The 27,031-nt window shown below is 42.1% G+C and overlaps 2 protein-coding genes across 5 annotated transcripts in view; one reads left to right on the top strand and one right to left on the bottom strand.

The window, feature by feature from the left end:
• The window catches only part of EYA2 (EYA transcriptional coactivator and phosphatase 2), an 86,984-nt gene extending 75,687 nt beyond the window's left edge, over positions 1-11,297 (top strand). The window contains exons 11-16 of the mRNA XM_084217842.1: positions 3,322-3,380; positions 4,166-4,326; positions 5,241-5,355; positions 5,946-6,067; positions 6,853-6,953; positions 10,381-11,297. Coding sequence (XP_084073968.1) covers positions 3,322-3,380; positions 4,166-4,326; positions 5,241-5,355; positions 5,946-6,067; positions 6,853-6,953; positions 10,381-10,461 — 639 coding nt within the window. The 3' untranslated portion in view covers positions 10,462-11,297. The remainder of the gene's footprint in view (positions 1-3,321; positions 3,381-4,165; positions 4,327-5,240; positions 5,356-5,945; positions 6,068-6,852; positions 6,954-10,380) is intronic.
• Positions 11,298-13,134: 1,837 nt separating this feature from the next.
• Positions 13,135-27,031, bottom strand: part of ZMYND8 (zinc finger MYND-type containing 8) — a 47,695-nt gene continuing 33,798 nt past the window's right edge. For 2 of the 4 annotated variants that reach the window (XM_084218067.1, XM_084218068.1), the window contains exons 13-21: positions 26,509-26,661; positions 24,872-25,375; positions 23,716-24,084; positions 21,954-22,144; positions 21,342-21,422; positions 20,244-20,322; positions 19,484-19,723; positions 19,166-19,323; positions 17,823-18,878 (exon numbers count right to left, since the gene is read on the bottom strand). In XM_084218067.1, the coding sequence (XP_084074193.1) occupies positions 18,864-18,878; positions 19,166-19,323; positions 19,484-19,723; positions 20,244-20,322; positions 21,342-21,422; positions 21,954-22,144; positions 23,716-24,084; positions 24,872-25,375; positions 26,509-26,661 (1,790 nt within the window). In that variant the 3' untranslated portion in view covers positions 17,823-18,863. Of the gene's footprint in view, positions 14,606-17,674; positions 17,765-17,822; positions 18,879-19,165; positions 19,324-19,483; positions 19,724-20,243; positions 20,323-21,341; positions 21,423-21,953; positions 22,145-23,715; positions 24,085-24,173; positions 24,278-24,871; positions 25,376-26,508; positions 26,662-27,031 lie in introns of those variants that run through there. The other 2 variants (XM_084218069.1, XR_014616609.1) reach the window with 2 other exon arrangements.

Raw genomic sequence — 27,031 nt, 5'->3', positions numbered from 1 at the left:
AACGCTTCTCTGGCACAAAACCAGGTTCACCTTTTCTGGGGGGTCCAGCAGACTGGACTGACCACAGCATGGCTGGCCTCAGAACTGTCAGTGGAACAAGGGGAAAGAGGGGAGGAGATGTCACCCATCCTTTCCAGAGAGGCAGGTTGGATAAGGAAATCTTCAATTCCCTTGCTGTAGCACAGGGGGATGGTTTGTTCTGCTGCTGCAGTTTGCAGTGCAGAGCAGAAGGTGCTGCCAGCGTGCAAAGCCCTTCTGGAGCATTCCCAGGAGGTGCCTGATGGGGACAAAACGTTTGTCCATAGACACAGCAAGGTTTGCACTGCCCTTGGTAGAATTTGTGTGATCCTCCTTAGTCTGGTGAGGATGTGATGTCACCTGGCCAAAAACTGGCTTCAAAATCTGAGGGAGGAGCCTGAACTGGAATGCAGCCTTTAAAAACAGAAGATTCTGAAACTCTGGTTAGCCAGGGCTTTATCTTTTCTTTGGATCTCCCCAGGAGGGATTCAGGTCATTGTTTCCTGGATGCATTAGCTGCATGCATTTCTGCATTTTGGCTGTGCAGTTCCATTCAGATGGAGCTGTTCAGATCCATCCTGCCTCAGCCCATCCTCTCTCAGTGCTGCAGTGCAGTAGGCAGCCAGGATCCAGCTGGTTCACCCCAAAACTCAGATTGTTGTGTGGGAGGAGGCTGATCACTGCTCCCCAGGGCAGGGGGGGACTGCAGAAGTCCTAGACTCCTGCTGAAAACTTTCAGTCTTTTTACAGAAAGGGATTCTCTGTCAGCAAGGTAAGTCCTACAGGCAGGTGGAATCCCTGCAGTGTGCAAGTGTGAGCCATGCAAGGTGTTTGCACAAAGGGTCATGCTGCAGAGTATACCAGCAAATATTCACCTGGCAGCAGATGTTCTCCCTCTCTGCTCCCCTTTCTAGGGGAATCAGGGAGAAAAGAACTCACCCAGGGTTAAAAATCACAGTGAAGTTAAAATACAAACTCTGGGCTTTGCAGGGTTGTGCTTTTTTTTCCCAGATGCTTTTTGTTCACAGTACAATGCTGGCTGAAGAACAGCACCTTCCACCCCCAACCCCTCTGGAGATATTATTGTCTAGCTGTCTGGAAAACAGGTATTGAGGACAGGAGGACTGACAAGGGGATGAGGAACTGACAAACAAGGGGATTAGTGTGTTTCCAGGCTGCTGCCTTTGGGAGCCATCCCTGGAGGTTTTGTGTTCTGGGAAGTGTTAACCCCTCCTCATGAGGGATGCAAGCTCCACTGATCAGTGAATCCATGAGATGTTTAAAACTCTCCAGCACAGCCCTGATCCACAAACAGACTGTGTGCACCTTTGTAAGTTGTTTTTATACCTGCAGGATACATTCCTCAGGAGTATCCAGGGGAATGTGAGGGATAACAGCAGCAGCTCTCAGGAGCCCTGTATTTCACAAGGAGGCAGCAGAGGCTTTCTCCAAGCCAGCAGTGCCATTTGAAACAGCTCAGGCTGCTCTAAATGTGGCTGATCCCACCTGGAGGCAGGTTGTGCAGCACCCAGAGATATTCCAAGAGTAAAACCAGAGCTGCAAGGGCTGGCTGAGGTCTCACACACTTGCCTGAGGTACAGGCTGTGTGTGCCACACACCATCCCAGCAGAGGTGAGACCTGGTCCCCATCCCAGCCTTGCTGCCATCCCAGCAGCTGAGGTGTCTGGGTGTGTGTGTGGTTCCCCTCTCAGTGGGATGCCAGGGAAGCCCTGCAGGGATGCAGGACCAGCCTGTGAGCAGAGGTGGAAGGTGCAGGCTGTGCCTGGGGTAACACGAGAGGTGCAGCTATGAGGTAGCGTCTCAGGCAGTGTCAGGGTGTTTTATTAACTCAGAAATGTGATAGCTACTGTTGTCACACTTCAGTGTACAGAACAATCCATTCACAAACGAGAGAAACAGATCCCTGCACAAATGCCTTTCCCCTGACTTCATGCAGTACAGCTGAGGTGGAGTGGGCTGACCCAGCGTGGCTCACAGCAGCTCCTGGGGTGCCAGCAGGGATCTGCTGCTCAGCTGCCATCATATACAGCAATATATGCTCCAGTGATGGGTTGATTAGAGGGCTGATGAGATGAGAACAAGATGCAGTTGTGTGTCATTTTGAGAATTATCTAAAATGCTGCAGAAAGTCTCATTAATATGGACAAGAACTATCTGTCATTGACAAAGAGTTTGGTTACTTGTTTGGGGATTTCTTTTTTCATTTCTTGAAAGGGGCTCGTTTAAAGTAATTTATCAAACTCATCATTGTGTAGGGAAGGTAAAACAAATTCTGTGGTTTACAGAGCACTGAAGTGGTGAAGAATTACCTTGGTTAGCTGCAGTTGTTCTGACTCCAGGGTCCTGTGGTACCAGGTGTCACAGCTTTTAAACTCTTGCGAAAAATCCACTAAAATAAAAGATAGTGTTCCTCAGCTTGCAGGCTCTCTGTTCTGCTCTCTTTCCTGGAGGAAGGAGAGTTAAGGTGCAGGGGGAAACTTCCCAATTTTTCTCTTTTTAATCTTAATGCTGAGACTGGGAAAGAAACCAAAGGAATAACATTTCTCACATTTTTGAGGCAGGGCCTCCCCCATTAGAACAATGAGGGATTTTGGAAGATAAGATCTCGAGCACATACTTCATGCAGGCTGAGCTCCAAGTGTATATTCTGGTTAAATTTCCTGTGCACAGATTTCCTCATTTCTGACACACATTATTCCTCAGCTCAGTCTGGGGCAGTGAAAGAGTGTTTGTTGCCTTCAGTGCTTCAGCCCAGCTTCCCTGCACATCAAAGGAAGCTCAGCTCCCTCAGAGCAAACTGGGAAAACACAGTCAGGATGGGCAGGACAGGCTCTCTGGAAATCTCCCTGGGACAGATCTTCTCCCCTGTAATTATGTGGACACACACCTCCTGTCCAGAGCAGTATTCTCACAGGGGGAAAGGCTGCCAAGTCTCTGCCTTATCATGCATACAGAGTAGAAAAAACTCAGCTTTCCTGGCTAAAACACAAGCATCTCCATCTCTGTCTGCATAAGGAGTTCCACTCTCTGTGTTATTCAAGAGCTGTTGTGCCCTTAGATAGCAGCAGATCTCACACACACTCTCTGTCTGTTCATATTTAGTGCAAGTGCTATGTGATACTTGTTGCTAACAATTAACTGGCTAGACTACAATACTAGCAAATTGTAAGATTTTATCTCCCTGATATTACATTTAAAGTAATTTTGCATTACATTATTTCAATTTTTTTTCCCCACGACCTTTACTCACCATTGTATTTTTTTTTTTCATCTGCCTCCCAGGACTGTGACCAGATCCACATAGATGATGTGTCATCAGATGACAATGGCCAAGATCTGAGGTATGGAGTCTCCCCAGCTGGAAGCTGCAGGACAGGCAGTCCCCAGCCATTTGGAAGTAGCAGGGGGCTGGCCAGTGATTCTCAGACCTGCACTGTCTGCTCTCCTGGCTCCGTGCTGTCTGCATTTATTGAGCCACACAAGTACAGAGTCCCCTCTCTCACACTGTTGTGCCTGTGCCTTCTGTCAGGCCCTGACTATGCTGAGCTTTGAACCATTCTGGGAGATGTATCTAAATTAGGTTGAGCTCCAGTCAGACCACACCAGTTTCAGGTATAATTTAACCAGACAGTTATCACAGCTGTCACCAAAATGCTTCAAAACCAGACTGAAAGGTTTCCCACTGTCCAGTCTGTAGTGAATGGGCTTAGTAATGAGGAGCTGGACTTTGCCATGCCAGATCCTTGTTGAAACTTGTACCCAAAGTGCACCAAACATTACCCTTACCTGTGTAACTTGGGTCACCATGTTCATAGAAACTTCTTCTGTACAACTCCATCTGCTTTTCCCAAAGTGTTGCCTGCAGAGCAACAAAAGGAAAAGAATGAAATGTGCAGAACTCATATTGAGCTTTGCAGTTTGTGGTTTTATGGATGATTATTGTGAGAAATTGATGCAGGAACAGAACATTTTTTTAGATCTGTGCTGGAGATGAACCTCAGTTCTGTACAGCGTGTGCTGTGCGTGCCACTTGTCTCCACATTTCCTTCCAGCCCTCTCCCCTCCCTGCTGGCACTGTGCAGCTGTAATTACACTGACCTCTCCCCTTGCCTCCTGCCTCTCCCAGCACGTACAACTTCTCTGCAGATGGCTTCCACAGCTCCACTGCCAGCGCCAACCTGTGCCTGGGCTCGGGCGTGCACGGCGGCGTGGACTGGATGCGGAAGCTGGCGTTCCGCTACCGCCGGGTCAAAGAGATGTACAACACCTACAAGAACAATGTGGGGGGTGAGTGCCAGTGCCCAGGCTGCCAGCTGGCCTTTCATCCTCCCAAAAACTGCAGAGCCCCCAGGGCCATCTCTGGAGGAGGTGTAGGAGCTTCACGGTGAGCTGAGCAAGTCACCCTGACATGTGGTTCTGTACAGGCTTGTGGGAGTCACTCTGAAGTACCTGGTCAGTGGCTTGAGAAAGACTCACATCCCAGTGTGGGGCTTTGTTTTGTAATTCATTTGGCAGGAAAGCAACCTTCTCCAGTTTTCCAGAACGTTTAGCAGGCAAGCAGACAGTTCAAAACTAAATATGCCTTTTTTTCTACACAGCATGTCTGACTGCTGCCTGAAGGCCTTCTTGTATTATAGCTACTTGTATTTAACTCCCCTAAAACAGTACCTCCAGAAACCAGGATTCCCTGGGTTCCTTCATCTCACCTAGCTCCAGACAGGTCTTCCAAGAGACTCTCAGCTTCCTTTTCAGTACATCAGTACAGGTTTCCCTCTGACTAGAAAAAGAAAGAAGCAAAACTCAAAGCATCACCACAACTTATTTATTGGTTGGAGGACAAGTCTACCCTGCATGCACTGGAAATGGGGCATGGATTTTCAGGAGAAACAAAACCACCCTGGCCTCAGGTGTGTCTCTGCCCAAGTCACTGCCCACTTTCCACAGCTCTTCCATCTTCTTGCTCACTCCAAGGCAGGTGTTCCAGGGAGGTGCTGCCGTGTGCCTTACTGAACCATTCCAGCAGAGGGGAGGGAGGCTGAGCTGCAGCAGCAGAGCATTGTGCAGCAGCTGAGCCTCAGAGCTCAAGGGACATGGCAGTGACAAAGGGAGGCAGTGGCACCAGGGTGAGAGAGTTGAGAGCACAGGCAGGTGTCCTTTGGCATTCCCATGCAATTCCCTTCCTGTGCTTTCCCTGCTTGCAGGTTTAATAGGAGCTCCTAAGAGGGAGACCTGGCTGCAGCTGAGAGCAGAGCTGGAGGCACTGACTGATCTGTGGCTCACCCATGCTCTGAAGGCTCTGAATTTGATACATTCCCGGTAAGAGCAGCTCCAGGAATTGCCTGTGGGTTGGATCCAGGAGCTCCTTTGCTTCCCTTGTTTTCCCCCTGTGAACAAACTGAGACACATTTACAGGGCTTTGCTGGCCAAGCCTGTGGGAGGCCAGTCTGCACGTGTTTGCCAGGCTGGATTATCAGGGGTTGGGGTGGGCTTGGGATGGTGAACTGAGCAAACCAAAGCAGTCCTTGTCCTTGCCTTCCCTTGGCTCCCTCAGCCATGGCACCATTTTCAGGTTTGCAAAAGAGGAGAGGGAAGAGCCCTTCTGTCCCTGAGCATGCTCACTCACAGAACCCAGCATAGACATCACTACATGGTGTTTAAATTCCCACCAAAGAGATCCTGGCAAGCTTGCAGTAAGGCTGCATCATTGCTGCTAGTTTGGTTGATGTTTTTTTCGTTCTTCTGAGCTGATCACAAAGACATTTCTGGTACTCACATTATCTCCCTCTGGCTGCAAAATCCCCCATTGGCTCAGGAACTTCCAGTGGCAGGAAGGGTTTGCTTCCTACCACCTTTCAGTCCAGAGTGAAAGAAATAAACCCAGATTTATTGCAACTTCTGTTTCCTAGGCCCAACTGTGTGAATGTGTTGGTCACCACAACTCAGCTTATACCAGCTCTGGCTAAAGTGCTTCTCTATGGGCTGGGCACTGTCTTCCCCATTGAAAACATCTACAGTGCAACAAAAACAGGTAAGAACAAACTGGCTGAGCCTCACCTAAGGCAGGCTGAAGTTTTGTCCCCAAGGGATGCAATGAGTGAGCTTTATTTTTAGCTCCCTACTTACAGATGTCTAACTCACATCCTGACTCCCACACTTAACCTAGTACAGACTGCAGGGGGAAAAAAAAAGTCTAAAAAACACTTCTCAAGTGTGTCCATGGGAAGTGAGCCAGATGTACAGAAATGTACCCACCTGTGGAGCACTGGCTGCTCGTGGGATGTCCAGCTGCACCCAGCTGGAAGGAAGGTCTGCTTGGACCTGTGACAGAAACACTTTTTGGATCCTTTTGCTCTTGCAGAGGGGTCAAGTGTGCTGATTGAGCTTTGTGGAGCTTTGTGAGTAATAAGTACTGGTAGGGTTGGCTTGGGGCTTCTTTGTGTTCTGCTCTTTCTGGTGTGTTTGAACCTCTGAGGATTGCATTTTCATGTTTTTACTGAAGCAGAATGAACAGAAGAGGGCTCTGGAAACTGAGTGACACCAGTGTCACATCAGTCTGCCAGCTGGTGGCCTAAGCTGGGCATCACAGTCACAAAGCTCACAGAAAACTGGCAGCACTTGCAAGTCCTTGGCTGGCAAACAAGTGCTAGTGACTGTCATGAGATGGAGAGGATCTGCCTCAGAAGAAGATCCAGCTTGAAAAAAAAGCAAAGAATGTTGCAGCCAGTTCAGTTAGGGGAAAACTGTGCCTGATTATTAGCTCTGCCTGTGGTGTGTGTGCAGATAAAAAAATGTATCTTCTCTTGTGTTGCCCAGGGAAAGAGAGCTGTTTTGAAAGAATAATGCAGAGGTTTGGAAGGAAGGCCGTGTACATTGTAATAGGAGATGGTGTTGAAGAGGAACAGGGAGCAAAAAAGGTACAGTTTGTGAATGCCATGCTGGATTCTTCCAAGTTTTGACTGCAATGACCCTTTCTTTATTTAAGAATATAATGAAGCTCCCTCCATTTGAAGCTTATTATTTCTTAATATGTAAAATACTCAACAATCACCTTGTCAGAAATTCCATACTCTAAATCCCCCCACTTTGGCAGCTGGTACAATATTTCAGGTAATTGCTGTGTCACGTGTTCCAGGAACCATTCTTGCTTTATAAAGATGGTTGTAAAGACATGAAAAGGGAAATTCCAGTGTGTGATCTCAGATGAGCAGGCAGAGTGAATTTCTGATCAACACTTGCTGATTTGTAAATTCTGACTTGCTGGAATGAGTTTTGAATTGCTTCCTAGACCATGCCTATACCCATACATGTGTTTGTATTTATGACTCATTGAGATCATGAGTGTAACTTCACTGTAGCAAATACCAAAGGGCTTGTACAGGGCTGCTGCCTTCATCAACAACTTCTGGATCAATGTAATTAATTTCAAAAGCAAAATGAAATTAGAAAATTGTCCTGAATACAAAGAACAGGAACTGCAAAAGCAGTGTGGTTATGAATAATGAGAATTGGAACAGCCAAAGTTTTCATTTCCTAAACTTCAGAACAGAAACTTGCCTGGAACTTCCATTTATGTGGCTGTACAGGGCCAGGGATACAATTTGTTAATGGCAAACAATATTTGCAAGATGCCTTTGTGTATCCTGGGTTCTGTGCTCCTGAGGTGACTGGAGAAATGGGATGGAGCTGCCTTTGCTCCAGGAGCATTGCACATGAGTTGAGATGCAGGAACTGGCTGAATGAGCTCCATCTTCAGCAAACTTTAATTTTTAACAGATACACAAATGCTGTAGCTCAGGTGATGTTGAAAATATTATATCACAGGAACTCACCTATACAGCTGGACCTTGTGCTGTGGGACCTGGTATCTCATTCTCACTGCAAGGACTTTCCAAGCAAATTTGAGCTCTCTGGTTGCACAAGCCCAGTAACAAAGGGATCCCAGAAAATGAGGTGGGGGGCACGTGTTCTGTGCCCAGAACTGTATCTCAGGGTATCTTCAAAGCAGCAGAAACCCAGGTTTTTTATAATGTATTTTTCTGGCCAGTGGAAGCAACAATATCTGCACCCACCTTGGAAAACTACCTAAAACTGCAGATGGTTTTGTAGCTCAGGAAGGGTTAAGGAGCTGTCAGGAAGAGCCCAAATGCAGGACTGGGCTGAAGTGACAATGGCCTGCTGCTTGTGCAGCTCAGTGCCACACTTCAAAGGCAGTGGGTCAGTGGACAGGAGTGCATCAAAGGCTGCAGGGGCTCTGCCTGCCTGGGGAGGTGGGGAGGTTCAGCAATCTCCTCTGCTGGGATTTCAAGGGCCTCCTGTCTCCTGGCCCAAGCAGCTCAGCCATTAGCAGAGCACATTCTTTGCTGGGCTGTTGCCTCCTTTGATTGATGACAATCGTTAATCAAACCTTCTACACACCTGAGCTTCATACAGAAAAAACAAAAAAGGGAGGGGACAGGCAGAGAGCCTTTTGCTGCTCTGCTGACAGCACTGATAACATCTCCAGTTCTGTGGGTCATTTTTCTTCACCTGTCTGATGAGTGATAAATCTCTAAGTGCTGAACAGCAGGAGTGGCTGGGAGGCCAAGTTTTCTTCTGGTTTAAGAAAGAAAAACATAATTTAATGGAAGAGGTTTAATAGAAGCTGGGAGAGGGGGAATGAAATAACTTTTCCCCTTAAAGTGAAATTGCAGAGCAGTGGATTTCAGTCTCTTCAGCTGTCTTGGTTTGCTTGCTGTCTCTACACACACTGATAAACAGCTCAAAGAAAATATTTGGTTACTGGTAGGCAGCAGGCAACATACCAGAGAGCAGCTTTAGTTGTTTTTAAGGGTCATAGGAGTGTAAGTAGACCCTCTGTAACATAAACATCTGGAACCACTGCAGGCAGGTACAGTTGGAAAAGGAACAGCTTCCTTCAGCAGGATCTGTCTGGGAAGTGCATGTTCTCTGCAGCTTTGTTGAAGCTGTTTATGCAGGAGCAGTGTGGTTACAGGAGAATTCCTGCAGGGATAAAAGACTCTTAGCAGTGTTCTGGCCATGCTGGAAGGGACTAAGTGCTGTCAGTTCAGGCTTTCTGTACATTTATTACTACATATGTACCACAGACTGTGCAGAGACTGACATTTTGGGAGAAGACAGAGAAAATCAGAGTCCCAAATGTTACAAATCCCAGCACAGAAAGAAGCTGTGTCTTTGATTTTACTACTTTAACAGTTTTGGAGAAGAAATAAATCCAGCACAAACTCCAGGCTCACCAGAACACACTAAAAGAGTTGTATTTAACATCTAAGAACATATTGTAATTATTTGGAGGTTCTCTCTGTGCAAGCAGCCACGGGGATCAGAGCTTTATGCTCAGGCATTCTGCTTTTCAGGGCATTCTGGTGACAGGTAACATTTCAGGTCCTCAATGAAGTCAACTGCGCTTGTTTCACAGCAGTTAAAAAGTTGACACTTTGTCCTCTTTCAGATGCAAGTCTTGTTTTCCTACAGTTTATTCACAATTTTTAGGAGAATGATTCAGATAGAGTAGGTCACAGGTAGCTGACCTTCCAGATTTTGTCCAGATGCTCAGATTTCAAGTGGAACAGGCTGGTTAAAATTTGGGCTTCAGATTTATCACAGAAAATACAAATTCAAAAACAGGGAGGCAGAGGAGTAATTTAAGATAATCTCCCATAAAAGAGAGTTAGGAAACTTTTGTGGACAGGCTGTTTTATAGCCCTATTGCACCTTCCCCTGAGGCAACAGTGTTACATTAAATGAATAATTGATCTGAGCAATGATACCAGTTCCTACATTTACAGAAAATGCAGTATGACCTCCTGTTCCAGTTAATTGGGAAAGTGAATTGTTAGAAGCATTTTGATTGTGTGGCATTTTATCCCTTTATTTATATTTTTATACATTTTAATAACTTCCTTTTCCAATAGATAGATCCCATTTATTTGTCTGTGAGTCACTGATAACAGCTTCCACTACTGATGCTCGCTTAAAACTGTTTCTAGTAAGACTGCAATTCTAGAAATATTCCTAATTAATTTGTGGGGGGAAAAAACAGCAGCAGAGTTTAGCATCCAGCCCACATCCTCCATCACCTGTGAAGCAGGATACTCCTGAATTGTGGGGGATGTGTCTGTCTGTCTGCACAGGAGAGACAGATCAACAGAGACAATTCCCACTTTGTCCCTCCCTCCCTAAGATGAGCCTCCTTGCCTCTGGCACTGTGAGAACCTGGTGGCAAAACTCTGGCCCTGAGGCTACAAGCTCAGAAAGTTGTTTTGATCTCAGTATTATATGAAAACAGAAAAAAAACCCTGCACTCTTTTGGTTTCACTCTAGCACAACATGCCCTTCTGGAGGATCTCCTGTCACGCTGACCTGGAAGCGCTTCGGCACGCCTTGGAACTTGAGTATTTGTAGCAGACCCCATCATCTTAGCACTGGGAGGGCTTCACTCAGACTCTTACAGCAATTCCAGCTATTCCTCAATGTTTTCTTAGTAAAAAAAAAAAAAAATCCCACAGCAACTGCAGTTTTTCTCTTGTTTGAAGGAGAACCCTTTCAGTGGAAGCCTTGAAGAACTTGCAGCCAAAGAATATTGTCTCAAGTCCTCCTTCCTTTGGACAGAGGAAAAGCCTCCTGATCAGTCACTGGGATGCTGCAGTTGCTGGCTGAGGTGGAGGCACAGAGCTCTAATGTCCTTTTTACCATCAACAAGGCAAATGCTACAAATCTGGGTCTCCCTGTCAGCGTTCTTGGTTTTCAGAGGGGAAGAGGACACAGCAAGGAGTCTCTGCACAATCCATCACATCACACAGGACCTTCTGAAAATAGGAGTGAAACTGTTGATTTTTTTTTTTTTGGTTGTTTTGTTTCCTTTTTTTTTTTTTTTTTTTTTTTTTGTATTTTTTTAATTTATGATCTCATTACTCTGGTATTAAGCTCTGTACCTGTTTTTCATCTGGCTTTTGGGGGTTGGGAGGGGTGGGGAAAGTCTTACTGTTCTAAATTAATAGTTCATTTCTCCAGAACAAACTCTGGGGAGAATCATATTGTGTACATGAGTAGTAAGGACACATGGTACTGCTGGTAAGAACTGTGGCTGTGGTTTTGAACCTCCCCAGGAGGGTACATGGACTGTGCCTGTGTCTACACGCTGCCTTATGCTGCCTTCTTGGGGCTGAGGATGGGGAAAAGTACCTTGTGATGAGTGAAAGGCATTAAATAAAAACATGTTTACATTTTGGGGGACTGGAGTACCTGCCTTCTCTCCCAGCACTCTTGGATCTAAAGGTAGCAGGTGGAATGTGTGCTCCTGTTTCAAGGCTGGCCTGGTAATGTTGCTGTCAAAATATTTAAATTCTCTGGGCCTAGGTGGATCTCCTAGTTTGAAAATGACTGATTGTTCCTTGCTGTGGCACCAGGTAAGGTCAGAAGGATCAAAGCCTCTCTGGAAGGAGGGGTCAGAGATGTAGCAAATGCTACAGCCCTCACCTCTCAAAGGGTTACACAAGTCTACACAAAGCTGAGGGATACTCCTAAGTTCTAAAAACATTTAGGGAAAACAGTGCTGGATCTGAGAGGGGATTTTCTGCCAAGCTGAAGAAGAAAATCTGAAATTAATCCAAGGACAGCAGCCCCACAGCAGCTGTGACACATCAGCACAACCAAAGCCAGCCTTTCAGTACACACTGTGGGGGCATTTGCAAAGAGCACAACTCCATGCAAGATGTCACTTTTCTAGCACAGGGCTCAGGGCTTGCTGAGCAGAACTTTTTCCTCAAGGTTTCCCTGCTGTAAGAATGGCTTCCTCCACTTGTGATATAACTTCCTATTTGTGACAAAGGCAGTGGAGAATTCACTAATGTTTACAAGGTAAGCGCTCTGGTAAATAAACTTCTGAAAGAGGAAGAAATGCCAGGGATTGCAGATTCCCAGAGAAACACAACTTCAACTTTTAAGACCCCATCCATCATCTAACTGATCTTCATTGAAATTCCACATTTAACACCTGACTTAATCGAGTCAATTGTCTGAGCACTGATTCTGGTTTTTTTCTTAAAGATTGTTGGACGGTTTTGCTTTCAGATTGTTGGACGGTTTTGCTTTCAGACTATATTTAAAGGTTTGAAAGCTCTTGGTTTTGTTGCTGACATTCTTAGCAGAGCTTTGGGTGGGACACACAAGAGTGAGGAACACATCTGTCACACAGGTGTCACCACTTCCTTCCAGTCACCATGGCACATGGATCTCTCAGTGCAGCACGAGTATCAGGATTTACTGTTCCAGGGAATTTCTGATGGACAGAAGAGGGGATCTACAGCAGTTTTGTATTTGGGAACATCCAGAAGGCCTGGGAAAATGCACAGACACATATACAGCTCTTGCTCAGTTCCTTCACCTGTAGTCTTTACGTCTTTCTATATACTTTACTAGGATTTGGTCACCTGTTATTTTAGAGGAGGAAAGAAAACATCTCAGAAAGCAGTGGGGTTTCCTACAATTTGTACATCACTTTCTTTTTCCTCTAACACAAGGCCTCACTTCAGCATCCAAGTTCCATGGGGAAGGCCAAACCTCATTTCAGGCTTTCAAGTTTTGAGCTTTTCTATAAACAGCAGCACTGGGAACATGAACTGTGGTTGCCTTACAAATGCCCAGAACAAGGTAACTGCAGAAGCAGGAACTTCAGACAATATTCATAGATTTTACAATGCTTCATGGGCTTCCTGTTTCTTTTAACTTATAATTATGACACACACAGAGAAGTCTTGCCCAATTGATGCTCTCTTGAGGGGCTGCAGTTGCACTCAGAGGCCCCATTTCTACCCACAAATACCCCTAGCACTGACATGTAACTGTCCAACCCAATCCAGCCACTGAATCAATGACACACAACATCAAACTGGACAGGCTTGGCTCCAAAGGTCCCACACTTCTGAGACAGAAGATGCAAACATAAGTGAAATTACCTGTGATTTGGAGTCTGTGCAGAAATGAACATTCCTCCAGATTGAACCAAAACTGGAAATCCAGGAACACAGAACATTTTTCTAAAACAATTTAATAAAAAATTTGTGACGTGTCTTGAAAAATTGGAGAAACCCAAAGCATATTGTGTGTGTCACCTGTCTTAGTCACAAAGAAACACAATTGTCAAAAAAGATATTTAAGTTTAATACAAATTTTTTACAAAGAAAATGTGAAAAAATACTTCCATATGCTAAAAGCAATTATGCTTCACAAATAAGGCCAGCTAGGCTAGTTTTGACACAACTGCAATTAATGAATATTCTGTTCTCACTTTTTTTTTTATTCTAATACTTTTTCCCTCTAATCTGGGTACTAGCTGGAGACTGTACAAACCGCATTCTTATATAAACAATGGGAGAAATCAACATGACTAAAATGTACAACAGGATGTACTGGAATGATATCATACAGTTAATTTTCTCATATACATACATCACCTTTGCTTTGTTCAATGCTTTCGTTTTACACAACATACAAAATGGGACTACAGCCTCAGTGTAACAGACAGCATCTCCAGGGGGTACTTCCTCTCATACTGCACTGCTTCATGCTTACAGAAAAACAGAAATTCCATCATATAAATAATACATGCTCTGGCCCAGCATCAAAAGTCCTTTGCCCATGTTTCCCAATGCGTGTTTTTCTCCACACCTAGTTGTTCTTCAAAGTCCTTTGGGAGGATTTTTAAAAAATAAGAAAACTGTGAAGCATAGCAACAAACTTTACTTTCCTCAATCTTTGATATCAGTAATCAGAAATCCTGCTACAACCAGCTGCTATTACACTTTGCAAATTTTCTGATCTTAGACTGAATGAAATTTTAAAATCATTTTAACCTGTAAACAACATTAATATTCGTTGTCAGCCTGGTTATTGTGAAAAACAGTTTACATTTTTATGGATTTCAGGTCCATAATTTCCCTAATAGAGTTAGCTGAAAAGAGATATCCTTCATCACTTGGTTGTTCAGAAAAAATCCACAAGAGTTTCAAAGTGCAGAAATTTTTTTTCACTCCAAATGCAAAAAGTTGTTCGGATTTTCTGTATCAGATATTTTGATGCAGTTTCCCAAGACCAGTTCTCAGCATTAGGTTGTGGTAAGGCTCTTTTAAACCAACCTTTTCCAACTTCAAACACTCTTTATAAGTTAAAGTCAATACAAATATAAAAAGGAGATGGTACTCTAATGACATCCACAAATTGTACATTATTTACAAAAGAAGCATAGATTTAATGTGGATCTTACCTGTCCTTAGCTTTTCTAAGCCAGCACTAATGCTTTACATTAATGTAGTGTAATTAATGCTTTGTACACATACACAAAGCTAAAGTCTGAACCTCTGAGGTTAATCCAAAGAACTGTGTTTATTTGTCACATTTCTATTAGATTTTTTTAATTCCAACAATTGTATGAACTTCTTGTTAGCAGTTAGACTCTTCGTACTTGGACTGGCATTGTGGTCTGAACATACTGAACTCCAGTTCTCATTGCCACTGTCCCAGCAGAAGGACTTACCACTACAGGAATGGTCTGTGGATTAAAACCAAGAGAAACAGATTGTTATGTTAAAGGTCACATAAACATGACCACAGAAATAGAGATTTGTTTTCCAGGGGAAATCCAGAAAAGTTCCAATTTTGTGCAAGAACTAATAATACCTTTATTACCACAGTATTACCTCATTCCAGGGGAGGAGTAGTGCATAACTTCCCTATAGCCAAGAGTTTCTGTGTTCTCATCACTGCTCTAGAATTACAGGGACAGGAGGTGCTACAGGGGCTGCTGCACACACTGCCTGTGCTTGGAGGGTGAGGGTTTCAGAGTTACATCCAGTTATGTATTTTCTGCAAACTAATAGGTGGGAAGAGGAAAAAGGGCTAAGAAAATCCTTTGTCACTTGAAAAAGTTCTGACAAATCAAACTGGAGTACAAAAATACCCTTGTTTATAAGTATATTCTCGTTACACGTTACTTAAATCTTTTTCCCCAAAAGGAACTTTCCCCCATGCATTCAGTCTACACAGAAGAGAACAAAGAACATCCATTTGAACAAAAAAAAGTACTTAAGTTAACTTCTGCACAAATCAATAGCAAAAACATCAGCATTACTGGGAACTGTCTTACACACCCTGTAAAAATATTAATATAGAATAAACTTTACACTTCCATCATACTGATCATGATTTATACATCTCAACAAATGGAGTTTCAGGACATCTCTATAGGTGGTAACTGATTCTACAGATGCAGAGACAAAGGCACAAGAATGTTAAACAATCTGGTCAAGGTCACATCACTCTGGAGATCTGTAAGAGGATTTATTGAACCTAAAGTCTGTATCTTAACCTTCCTCCAAAAACATGAGAAAGTCTAGAAATGTCTCTACCATACAAACTGCAAAGTGTGTTCCAACACAATTCCAGTGATGCACAACTGGTGATCAGACAAACGCATCCATTTCAGTTCACAACATCTTGTGGAAGAAACAGGGAGTGAGATTTTGAGGAACCTGAAAGGGATGCACAGATCTTCCCCCAATGGTAGTGTGACATTCCAGAGAGGACATGGAAGAACAAATACAAGTTCACCGAAGCCCAATGTTTCCCCACACTGATTCAAGAAACCACATGAGTGTCTTAATGATATTCCACAAAGACTCTGAGTATCCCTGCTGAGATGGATTACAGCTCCTTTGTGACTGAGTCTGTGCCTTCCAGAAGCCTACTCATTCCATTCCCTGGAATGCAAAGAAGATGGGTTCATATTTTTACATTATTTTAACTGCAGGAAGAATAAAAAACAAACATGGGACCAATTTGCTAAATAAATTCAAAATTACTGCCATTTTGTAATGATTTCAGACGTGTTTCCAAGGTTCAGTGGAAATGGTACCCAGAAGATACAATGGAAGTTGTTCCTAGTTGGACACAAAGTGCAAACTGAATTCTAAAGAAGCCATTATGTAAGTCACTGTCAGTACTAGGGGTGGGGAAATTAAGGTTGCCACAGTTGCCTTTTAAATATACACACTTACACACATGGAATTAATTAATTAATTTCAGTTCTCAGCGCGATCGGAATATGGAATGTGCGAGACTCCTTAAATGTGTTTAGATCATTCCCTGAGAGGTAAATTTTCCACCTCTGCCAGTTTTACACATATGTACATTTTGCATACATATTAAACATGCACTAAGGTTTAAAATTATTTAAATTGCACGTGCAGTCATTAGAATACAGAGGTGTCTGTAGCTGTGCAAGACTAATGCAAATGTGTACAAAGTTATAAACATGCACAAATAAAGTTGGAAACCTTTCACGCCTTCCAATTCTGCTTTACATAACTCAACACACTTTGTGTTACAGAAAACAGATGAGGATAACTGCCACTTTTCTGAATATTACACAAAACCACCGTAGGATCTTACAACCTTGCAGCTATTCACAAAAGAAGCCTGATGTCTTAGAAGTCTGCTATTGGATTTTAAAACACATACAAAACCTTATTGTTAATGGTAGTTCAGTCCAAGCAACTCAGGACCAATGCTGCAATGGTGCACAGTGGTCTCAGGTGAGACCAAGTGGAACTGAAATGCTGTGAGGAATGTGGGAAGTCTCCATCCCCACCAAGTGCTGTGTTTGTGTGGAATCTGATGGCTGTGAAGCACGGTTTGTGCATGAGCGTGTATCCACCAACACACACACAGGTGTGTCCTGCAGCTGGGGGTGTGCACAGGGAAAGAGAGACAGAGGAACGTCTGCAGCACATCAGGCCTCACTCTCAGTGTGGGTAAGGTACACTGTTAAATCACATGGTTTATAACAGTGTCTTTTAAGTCAGAAATGAAGTTACCCACACGTGGGCCTCCCTGCTGAACCCAGCACAGAGGCAGAGCACGTGCAGTGACCAGGGCAGCATCAGCTCAGTAGCTGGCTCTGAGATGAGCACTGCAGAGCACAAACAGCTGAAACAACAGGCTAATATGGTGTATAAAATACAAAAATCCAACTCACTTTTGTCCCATCTACTGTGACTGACACTAGGGAATTCGGATGTCCTTGGTTAAGCCTTTGATGGAAAATACCCAGGCTGATTCCAATGCGATTTCTCGTTTCGTTATGCTAATGTGCAAGACTGCATGGGAGAGACACTGCTGACAAATGCATATTCTTTTTCACAGGTACTGAGATGTCACAGGAATATCAAGCATAGCTTAGAAATAATTAAATCTCTAAATCTCTTTAGGATACCATAGACAAAACGATATTTAAAAGATATTTAAAATGAATTCTATATATTTACATTGATGTTGTGGTCAAGTATATACATGAAACAGACCAATAATGTGAAATGGCCTCTGCCTGTCCTCAGTGCCTTTGCCAAACTTAAAGATTTCTGAATCCTTGCAATCACGAATGGAATGAAAGGGTGGAATGTTGCACAGCAAAATAAAGCATTTTGCACTGCAATTTGAGACTATACCAGTGAATTCATCTCTTGATACAACAGCAGATGGAGACAACCCCCCAGAGATACTGAGCAATTTTAATGCCAGGAACAGCATTGCTGCAGACTTTAAGTTATGACGCTGTACTTACAATTGTGGGTAGAGTAGTTGGAATATAGGTGGTGGTCTGCGGTACCTGGACCAGTTTTATAGGCTGGGTGCTTGTCACACCTGTTGCTATCTGCAGAGACAGCACAGGCAACCTCAGTAGAAGCCTCAGCTTGTACATAAATTCCACCTAGTTGTTACATTATTATTGTTATGATATGCAATTTATGTTGGATGTTTTCTTTGTGTTAAAAATTTGCATCTTAATGAATTCACAGGTTACTTCTTTGTTAATAAAACAAAAATCAGATTATGAACATGATCAATGTATACAGCATGATGTTTCAGGTAGAACATCTATATAAAAGCAATTCCATATCTGTGTAACTGGAATATTCCCTGGCAGGTTTTAGGTCTCACATTCCCTACTTCCCCAGTAATACAAAGCTTGTGCTGCCATAACAATGCATACAAACATTAAGTGAGTGAGCCAGAGTTTAACTAACTTCATCAAAACATTTAAGTGAAACAGCACCTCCTTTTCCCCCCTTCAAATCTGTTCCCCAAGTTACTCCCTTAGATGACATTTCAAGCCCAGAGATCTAACACCAGACAGTAGCAAAAGTGTCAAGAAATGAACACAGCTCTCTAAATTACTATGCTTCCCAATTCTACAGGACTATCTCGATGAGACATCATGCTGGAATCACAATACTACAAAATTAGTTTGCTTTTAATATTTTAAAATACAACAAGGCTCCTACTGATGTGGAGGATCGTGTGTAAGGGTTTGAAGGATCAGCCCCACCCCCCCCCCACTAAAATTTTTCATTTAATAAATCTTGCAAGGGCAGAAAAAAACTGATGCCAAAATTGCTAATAGTCAAGCCCTACCTATAAAGCAGAATCTTCTCTATAAACATTTTCTATATATGCAATGTTAAGTCCCTTTTTTTAGAGCATTTGCTCATCCTTGCCTACTGAAAACTATCAGAGTAGATGCTATGGAGGATTTCAAAACTGCTCCGTTAACCGTAGATCCAGGTGAAGTGTTGTATCAGTGTTATGGAACATTGTGGTACCCTAATGGCAGTCTGTGGTGAGAAAGTAAGTTGGTTTGAATGCAGGTCTTGAGCTTGGCCTCTGAACCCCCAGGCAAGAAGGGCTTGGAAGTGCTGCAGTCAGTATTGCTTATCAGAAGGCAACTTGTATCGAAAGATCCAGACCAGAAGCTACACTGATGGGTCCTGGAGAGAGAGAGAGAAAGAGGTCCAGTCCCCCTTGGCTGGAAGGATCAGTCAAGCCAACACAAGGTTTTTTTGGGAATTAGTGAAAGGGAAAGGGTGTTCCCAAAGGGAGGAGGAGTTTTTTTTACAAGATGAAGAACAAAAACCACAACTCTCTATCACTCCCCAAAAAGTACTCTTTCAAATATACAAATGGTTAAAAATTCCTGGTTTATCCAGGGAAGCCTTTAGGGGTAGGTTTCAGAGAAATCTTACACATGAATTTTTTTTGAAGTGCTGATACTCACTGTAACACTCTCTTTGCTTTTATCAGCTGAACCTTCCTTTTCCTTAGGAGTGCTGGCTGTTTCTGTGGGTGTAGACTGCACGCTTGAACTGGGCTGGGAGGATTTATTTAGTGTTTCTGTGCTAATTTCAGTATCTGTTTCTTGCTGTGTCGCAGTAGCTAAAATCAAGGAAAAAAGAGAATGAAAGAGAATTAGGCCACTGCTCCAGGGAGCCAGTCCACAATCCCTCCTCAGAGTCACATCTGCACACGAAGAACTGAGTCACTGTGGATCCATCCACCCACCCAAACCCCCCAGCTGTGCAAGAGGCACCATTACCTGACTGTGTGCAAGACTTCATGTGCTCAGGCCAGTGAGCTTGCTGGCAGGGGTAGTCACAGTAGCTGGTATTCCAACAGCAATAAAAGATGGCCTCTTTCTTGCAGTTGGCACACCATTGCTTCTTCTTGGTCTCATCCACCGCTTGTTGCTTTTCCAGTTCCAGCTGCTTCTTCACCTCAGCAATCAAACGATCTCGTTCCTGTTCCAGGCTCTGACGCATTTCAGCCATTGTCAGTTCTAGCAGAATCCAGAGAAAGGTGGGTTTGCACTTTCCACTCCCCAACAGCAAGGAGCAGAACAGTAGTATTCCCAAGTTTAAAGACAATATGAAATTAAAGCTAGCAGTCAAGATATTCCCTGGCATCTGATTCATACCTACTCAACAAATGCAAGTCTTCCATCTTTTCTTATTCTGGCACCATGATTTTTAACCATTACCTTCCATTGTTTAACACTTTAGCTCTAGATGTCCCACAAAGAACCAGAATACAGCATAAGCACAAAAAGGACAAATGCAGCTGTTGCTATCATGCTTTGCCTTTGAAAGCCCAAACTTTTGTTCTGCTCCAAATTCAGAAAATTCAGAGGATTCCATCTCTTCTCTCATCTCATTTGTTCATCATATATTAGTTTCTTTTCAAAGCAAAATGTGTTAGTTCCAAGAGGGACAATGTGATGAAGGTAACACATACTATAAGCATTCCCATTTTCTATGTAGGACAATACCTGACACTGTTTTGGACTGTCATTTTCATACCTAGATTATGTTTCATTTCTGAAAGTTCCTGTTGATGTAACCATTGAAGTTTTTCTATCTCAATCCTCAAACGCCGAATCTAAATATTAAAAATTTAATAGTTAGTAATAACAAACAGGGCATGGTATGTAATACATTATTATTATATAAAAAGCCATGCCCAAAGCAATGAGCCATTGTTTACATCAAGGCTCCTTCATATTAACATGAGGAAAAGACAATAGTAAACCCCAAACCAAAGTGTGAAGTATTCTAAATATCTGTTTGCTGGATTTGCTCACCATAAAGAGCACAGGACTCTTTGAAGACAAAAAACTTCTGTTAAACTTACATTAACTTCTTTTAAACTTGATTCCTCTGAAACATCTCAAATTTCTGACTGGAATCAAGAACCTATTCCTCAGTGCTGTTTGCATTTATTAGCATGACATTTCATTTCTTTTATTTTAACTAGATGAGGCTTAGAAAAGCAAGATTACCTATACACTGTGGAATGGGAATACAAATATCTTTGCCCAGAACTTTGACTTCCTTATTTTGGTTAAAGCAGGTACACAAATCATCACACTTTGAGCTTTATTTGTTCCCATTCATTCTTAGTTTGCACTGCTTAATCTGCTTTTTCCAAGGTTAAAAAAAAAATCCTTAGAAGTTTCTAAGTCCTACCCTTAGGGAACATTAAAAGCCATGTATAGCATTTCATTAAAAATGCAAAGTGTTTCAAAGTATTTCAAAGAAGTATTAAAAACTATGGTTGTAATAAACTACTGCACTATAGAGTTTACAAAAATTGTATTTTCAAAAAAACCCACCTTCATTTCTGATTTTAAAAAAGGTGACAAATTCTTGACAGAAGATTGAAGAACCGGGTTTGATGGCTCAGTGCATATCTTACAGAGCCCACCTGGTATTTTTTCAGTGGTTTTTTCCACCATTCTAATCATTACTTCTAAAACAGCACAGAAATTACTTCTATCTTGACAATCTCCATATATAAGACTTTGTAGATACAGTTATGTAGCACATTTATATGTATAAAAATACTAATTTGCATTTTTCAAACTTAAAATGGAAGGGGTTTTTTAATCTTACACTAACCTCAGCTATTGTACTTCCAGTAGTATTTTTTGAAAGATCATTATATATTTCAGTCATTGTTCCTTTGATGGCATCCATCATCTGAAAGACAAAAGAAAATAATTCTTTGATATATCTTTTCAATAGATTTCCACTTTCATTTTCTTTTAACCCCTCTATTGGGAACCTATATTGCTACCCTTCTCTCTCTCTCTAAATATATGATATTTACCTGGTTCTACTTTTTTACAAGGTAGAGCACAACAGTTTTGATCAGAACTCCAATTTTTAAGAGTCCTGAACAGGTGAACTGCTTGACCTTCTACTTTTGTAAGAAATTGCTACTGATACAATTTATAATTTATGTTTATACAAAATATATAACCATGAATTTGGGGAAGAAACTCAATGCAAAAATATATAGTATTCATTGGTTTTTTTTAATCTAAGTATCTAAGAGAGTATAGAAAGTGTCACTATGATGAGACCATCCCATCTCTTTAACAACTTAGCATCTCTTTAATGTGTCAACACACATTTATCCCACCTGATGAAACTACAGGGTGTTTGAAAAGAGAGGTACAACTTTAAAAGAAAGGTACAACTTCATAAGAATCTTCCTCCAGAACTTACTTTGCTGGTGTATTTAGCAATATCTGCAGCCACATCAGCTGAAGCTGTTGCAATTGGCAAGTCTGTGTTGAGTGAAGAAGAAAGTGTGCTTGCAGACCCAGAGCTGGTAACCATGGAAATAGGCTGAGTGCTTGTGACCAAGGTTATAGTGGATGTGGAAGTGCTCTGGGTGATCTCTTTTTGCTGCACAGCTAAGAAAAGAGAACATTGAGGGGATCAATCACACGAGGAGTTACGAAAACAACAGGCAAACTTCTACCTTCAACATCTAACTAAACTGTGTGCATGTAACCATTTCAGATTTGTATTATTTATACAATGGTGCCATCTAACGATTAATTACACAGTGCTCAACAACTGAACTTGTACATAATTGTAAGGCTTAGAGGTAATGAAGTAAATATAACTTTGAAACTTATAATTTTAGACTGGCCAGAGCAGAAGTCTCCCTCAGTTCTAATCGACTTATCTGCTTGAGTATTTTTTAAATGGTGGTTTTTTTAAGACTAAAACTTTTCAAGCTATTTTTACTGATTCATATTACAAAAGATGTCTTTATTACCAATTCCCTCAGTAGTGGAATTACTGAAATAAACCATTTATTCATCTTTATGTACTATGTTTCTGTTTATGCCAATTCAGTATATAAGAACTCTATAGATATTAGTTTTCACATGACAGATTTCCAGACTAAATTATTTAAGATGGAACAGTGCCATGATGTGCTCAATAGTAGACAATATTGAGAAAACAAACTCATGGGCTGAACACAAAGCTTAGCCCCTACTATTAAGGTATGTATTAAAGCATGATTCCATTTAAAGTTTAGCATTTAACTTCTCCAATTCCCACATTTATTTTTCCTCACTGCTTATTTCTGTATCGATTTGTGCAGTCTAAAAGCAGAAAGATGCCACTTCCTCAACACTGCTTAAATGACAGAAACAAAAGCAGTTTGGGACCAGAGAAATGAGCCTCTGTAGAAGTCTTTATGTGAACCATCACCTAAACCTCTGTCCTCTACAAGATCACCTGTGTGCCAGTGGTCTCAGCAGAGTGGAGAATGTCTCATCAGGCACAGCAGTAAATATTTCAATTTATTAACTTGAAATGACAAATGAAGCTGATTCACATAAAGTTGCTGTTAAGTGAAGGGAAGCATCAGCAGCACAGGCTTGTGTTACCCTGTGCCAGCTATTGGTGAAGGCTCCAGGAAAGGGATGGTGAGAAAACAGTTGTGAAAACATTCTGAAACGCCAGGGCTGTTTGCTCAGTAAACTAGCATCAAAGTCCTGTTAAACAACAGGGATTTCAAAGACAAATCCTGGAGCCTGGGTAATTTCATTGTTGTCAAATTATACTCTAAAAACCCTTCAGATCTGTCAGATAAAACTGGAAGCAATTTGTGGATACTGAGGTGACATTGGTAAAGATGCAAGTGGAATAGTTAATGGTTTTAGCAGATGATCCAGAAAATTATTCAGTTCACCCTTCCAAATCTGTTATGGCTATGAAAAGCAAAAATATTTATACAGACACACAATTTTTTTGTCATTAAAATAAGGAGACATGACTCCAAATATACACCAGAAAAAGCAAGTATAGTGAGTAACTTTTATACTAAAGACACTTATCAGAGTAGAAGTACACTTTGAGATTTTGTTTATACAGAAGAAGTCTTGGCTGGGCACCCTTGGAGCACAGGGATCACTACAGGGGAATTATGGCACCACAGGCACATTTGAGCTAGGAAAGGGTGTACCTTTAACTGCTTGTCTTGTCTGGTATCTTGTCCCCTGAGAGGACTGAGGCTGCTGTGACTGAGACTGCTGGCTCTGCTGCTGCTGCCTCTGTACCTTCTGCATGTGCCACTTCTGAGAAGATGTCTGGAATTTATTTGAAGAATTCCACACCACCCTCTGCACAGCAGGGGCAGTTTCCTTGGGCAGCAGAGGCCTCTGCTTTTTCACAGGGCTCCCTGTGGCAGCAGAGGGAGCGCTGACAGTAGAAGCAGCACTGGTGGTTGCTGTCACACCAGCTGGGGGGGTCTGCGATGCCGAGCGGGTGAGCACTGGAGTTTCTGGCAGAGGCTGGGTGCTTGCACTGGAGGAAGGTGGAGTTTTACCTACAACTAAACAAAACATAAAATGTTACGCTTGCTTTTCACCAACACATCTGATTCGTAATTTTCCATCCAGTTTTTGGAACTACTATATATACCTTCCGGTCTGCTTTGAATTGTTTTCCTCAAGAGTAATCAATATTCTACAAGTAAAGTCATTTCAGTCTAGTTGAAAGTGGTGGGAATTCAGATGCATCAGTGGCTAAGCAAAACAAGAAGTACAAAACCAAGAAAAACCAGCCTGACCTCATTCAAAATATATGTGAGAGGTTAGCACTTGTTAGGTCTGCCTTACCACTTTCACCTGTCATCCCAATTTCTTTCAGGGGAAAAAACATTCTAAAGGATTAACATTGAGCAGTAACTGAAGAAACTGAAAACTTTCTAAACAACAGTGAACTGACACTGACCACCAAATGCAGATGACATCTTGTTGGGCAGGGGTGCTGATCTGCTCAAGGACAGGGAGGTTCTGCAAAGATCTTGACAGATTGAATCAATGGGCTGGGACAACTTAATCAAGTTCAATAAGGCCAAGTGCTGGGTCCTGCCCAGCAAAAATTATGGATATTCATAGTTCCACTCTGCTGAAAGGAAACAGTAAAACTAATTTTGTTTAAACCAGAAACTACAATGGGCACTGAAAACTTTTCTCATAGTCACAAAGAATGAACAAGCACTCCTAAAAATATCTGTGTTAAAACAATTTTTATCTTAATGCAAAAATAAAGGTGACAATTCTACCTTTGGTAAGAACAGAACAGAGGGGAAACAAAAGGAAATCATTTCATCCTACCATCTTGTTTAGGAGAAGATTCTTTAGATTCTTTCTTGTTTTTCCTTCCTTCACGAGCACAATGATCATCTCCTAGATCGATGACAAGTTCACTCTCAGAATCAGAGTCCAGTCCTAGATGCACAGTTGGAGAGTCTGTTTCATCTTTACCTTTCAGCTTTTCTTTTGTAGGATGCTGTAAACTCTTTCCCTTTTCAGAAAATTCTTTTTCAGTGTCTGAAACAGCCTTTTCCTTGACCAGTTCTTCTGTTTTCTCCACTTCTGGACTTGTGCTTTTAAGTTCCTCCTTGTCTTCATTCTGTGCTGGAGGCTTAGGTTTTTTTTTCAAGCTCAATGATTCTTTGTCACTTCTTGCACCTTCCTTGTCCTCCCCATCCTCTTGATCATTCTTTGATTTCTGATCCTCATCACTATATTCACTGTCACTGGTATCAGATTTTTCAGAATCTTCAGAGTCACTGTGTTCTACTGCAGTATAAACAGCTTCAGATATTTCATTTATTCCTAATTGTGGGAAGGAAAGTACATTCCATGCTGACATCAGATGACTGACATTACCAAGAAAATACTCTATATACTGGAACAAAGTGTACACATACCATTACCTTAACTATCAGTCCTTAAGGTACAAAGCTTAGTGCCCTATCCCAGCATCATAATGTATAAGAATGAACTTCTACATACTCCAATTAATATTTTTATTTCATTCAATGGCCTTCCATTCACTGCTTTTTCCCACTACCTGCAAGGTCTTTTGTTCAGCTGAGGACCCAATGCTGACAAATACAAAAATGAATTATTTTTATCCACAAGAAGCCACCTTAAAAATCAGCAACTCTATTCACCTGATTATAGTTAGTTACTTACATTCATTCTACTTTGTGCAACTGACAGAATTTAGGCAGAATTCTCCAATTTCTCAACATGCAAAGCAGATAAGACTATAATCCTCTCATCCTATCTACATCAGAACCGTACAAAAACAGGTTAAAAGATAAAATAAAAATTTGAAGCATCAGGTTTCACTGTGTTTTAAAACAAACTAGTTCAGTGCATTATACTCACCTCAAAGAGCTTGACTATTCTTGTTTTTTTTTTATTCTTGACTATTCTAGATACTTGACTATTTTTTATTCTTGACTATACTCTTGTTTTAAAACATAAATATTTATGGTTTTACTAATCAGAAGCTTGTTTGGCCTCCAATTTGAGTGTCTTTATAGCTGTCTGATCACAAGCCCAGACAAAGGAGGAATGATGAGGACTCCAGTGATATCAGAAGGCTAATTAATTACTTTATTATACTATATTATTCTATACATCTAAAACTGAATCTGCCAAGCACTCAACCCTGCACACAACTGCTCACACTGCCCAGAATCTGTGACTGTCACCTGACAATCTGCACACACACTTGGCCCTGACAGGCCAAGGAAACAAAACCCCATCACTCTGGGTAAACAATCTCCATGTTGCATTCTGCTTTGGCACAAACACAGGCACAGCAAATGATAAGAACTGTTTTTCCTTTCTCTGCTGTTCAGAGAATGTGAAACCCAGAAATATTCTCGGGAAGAATTGTGCCTTGCTTTTTTCTGTGAGGAGAAATGTGGCTACAGTTCTTGAGGGACACTCACCCAGTTGTGCCTTACAGCTCTCGATGGTCTTGTCGAGGTTGAGCTGGAACCTGCTGCGGATCTGGCGCTTGGGGGAGATGAGCTGCACGGGGGTGCTCTGCTGCTGCACCGACTCACTCAGCTCCTTCAGATCCATCTCGGCCTTGCTGCGATCTGCAACAACAAACAGCAGCTCAGAATAAAGATTTTACACAAAGAACCAAGATGACTATCCAGATAAAACACTGTCGGAACCCAGGACATCCCTCTGGCTGTCCTGGATGGCTTGAGCCCCTGCCAGGGGGTTCAGAGACCTTGGCACAAAGCCACAGACACCTGTGCCTTTGATTTTAACCCATGGAAAAAAATACCAACTTTATATTAAAGCCACGAGAGTTTAAACAGAATGATAGTTAATTTGTCTTTTTCACAGGGTGAAAAAGAAGCAAAATTTTGGGGTTTTAGAATGGGGGTTCAGAAGCCAAGATGGAGAGATTTGGGTGTGCCTTGTCCTTCTTTCTTCTTAGCCTCCAACCTCTTCTGG

The sequence above is a fragment of the Fringilla coelebs genome (assembly GCF_963513975.1).
Source record: "Fringilla coelebs genome assembly, chromosome: 18".
NCBI lineage: Eukaryota > Metazoa > Chordata > Aves > Passeriformes > Fringillidae > Fringilla > Fringilla coelebs.
The sequence above is the reverse complement of the archived record's forward strand: the minus strand, read 5'-3'. Positions and strand labels throughout refer to the sequence as shown.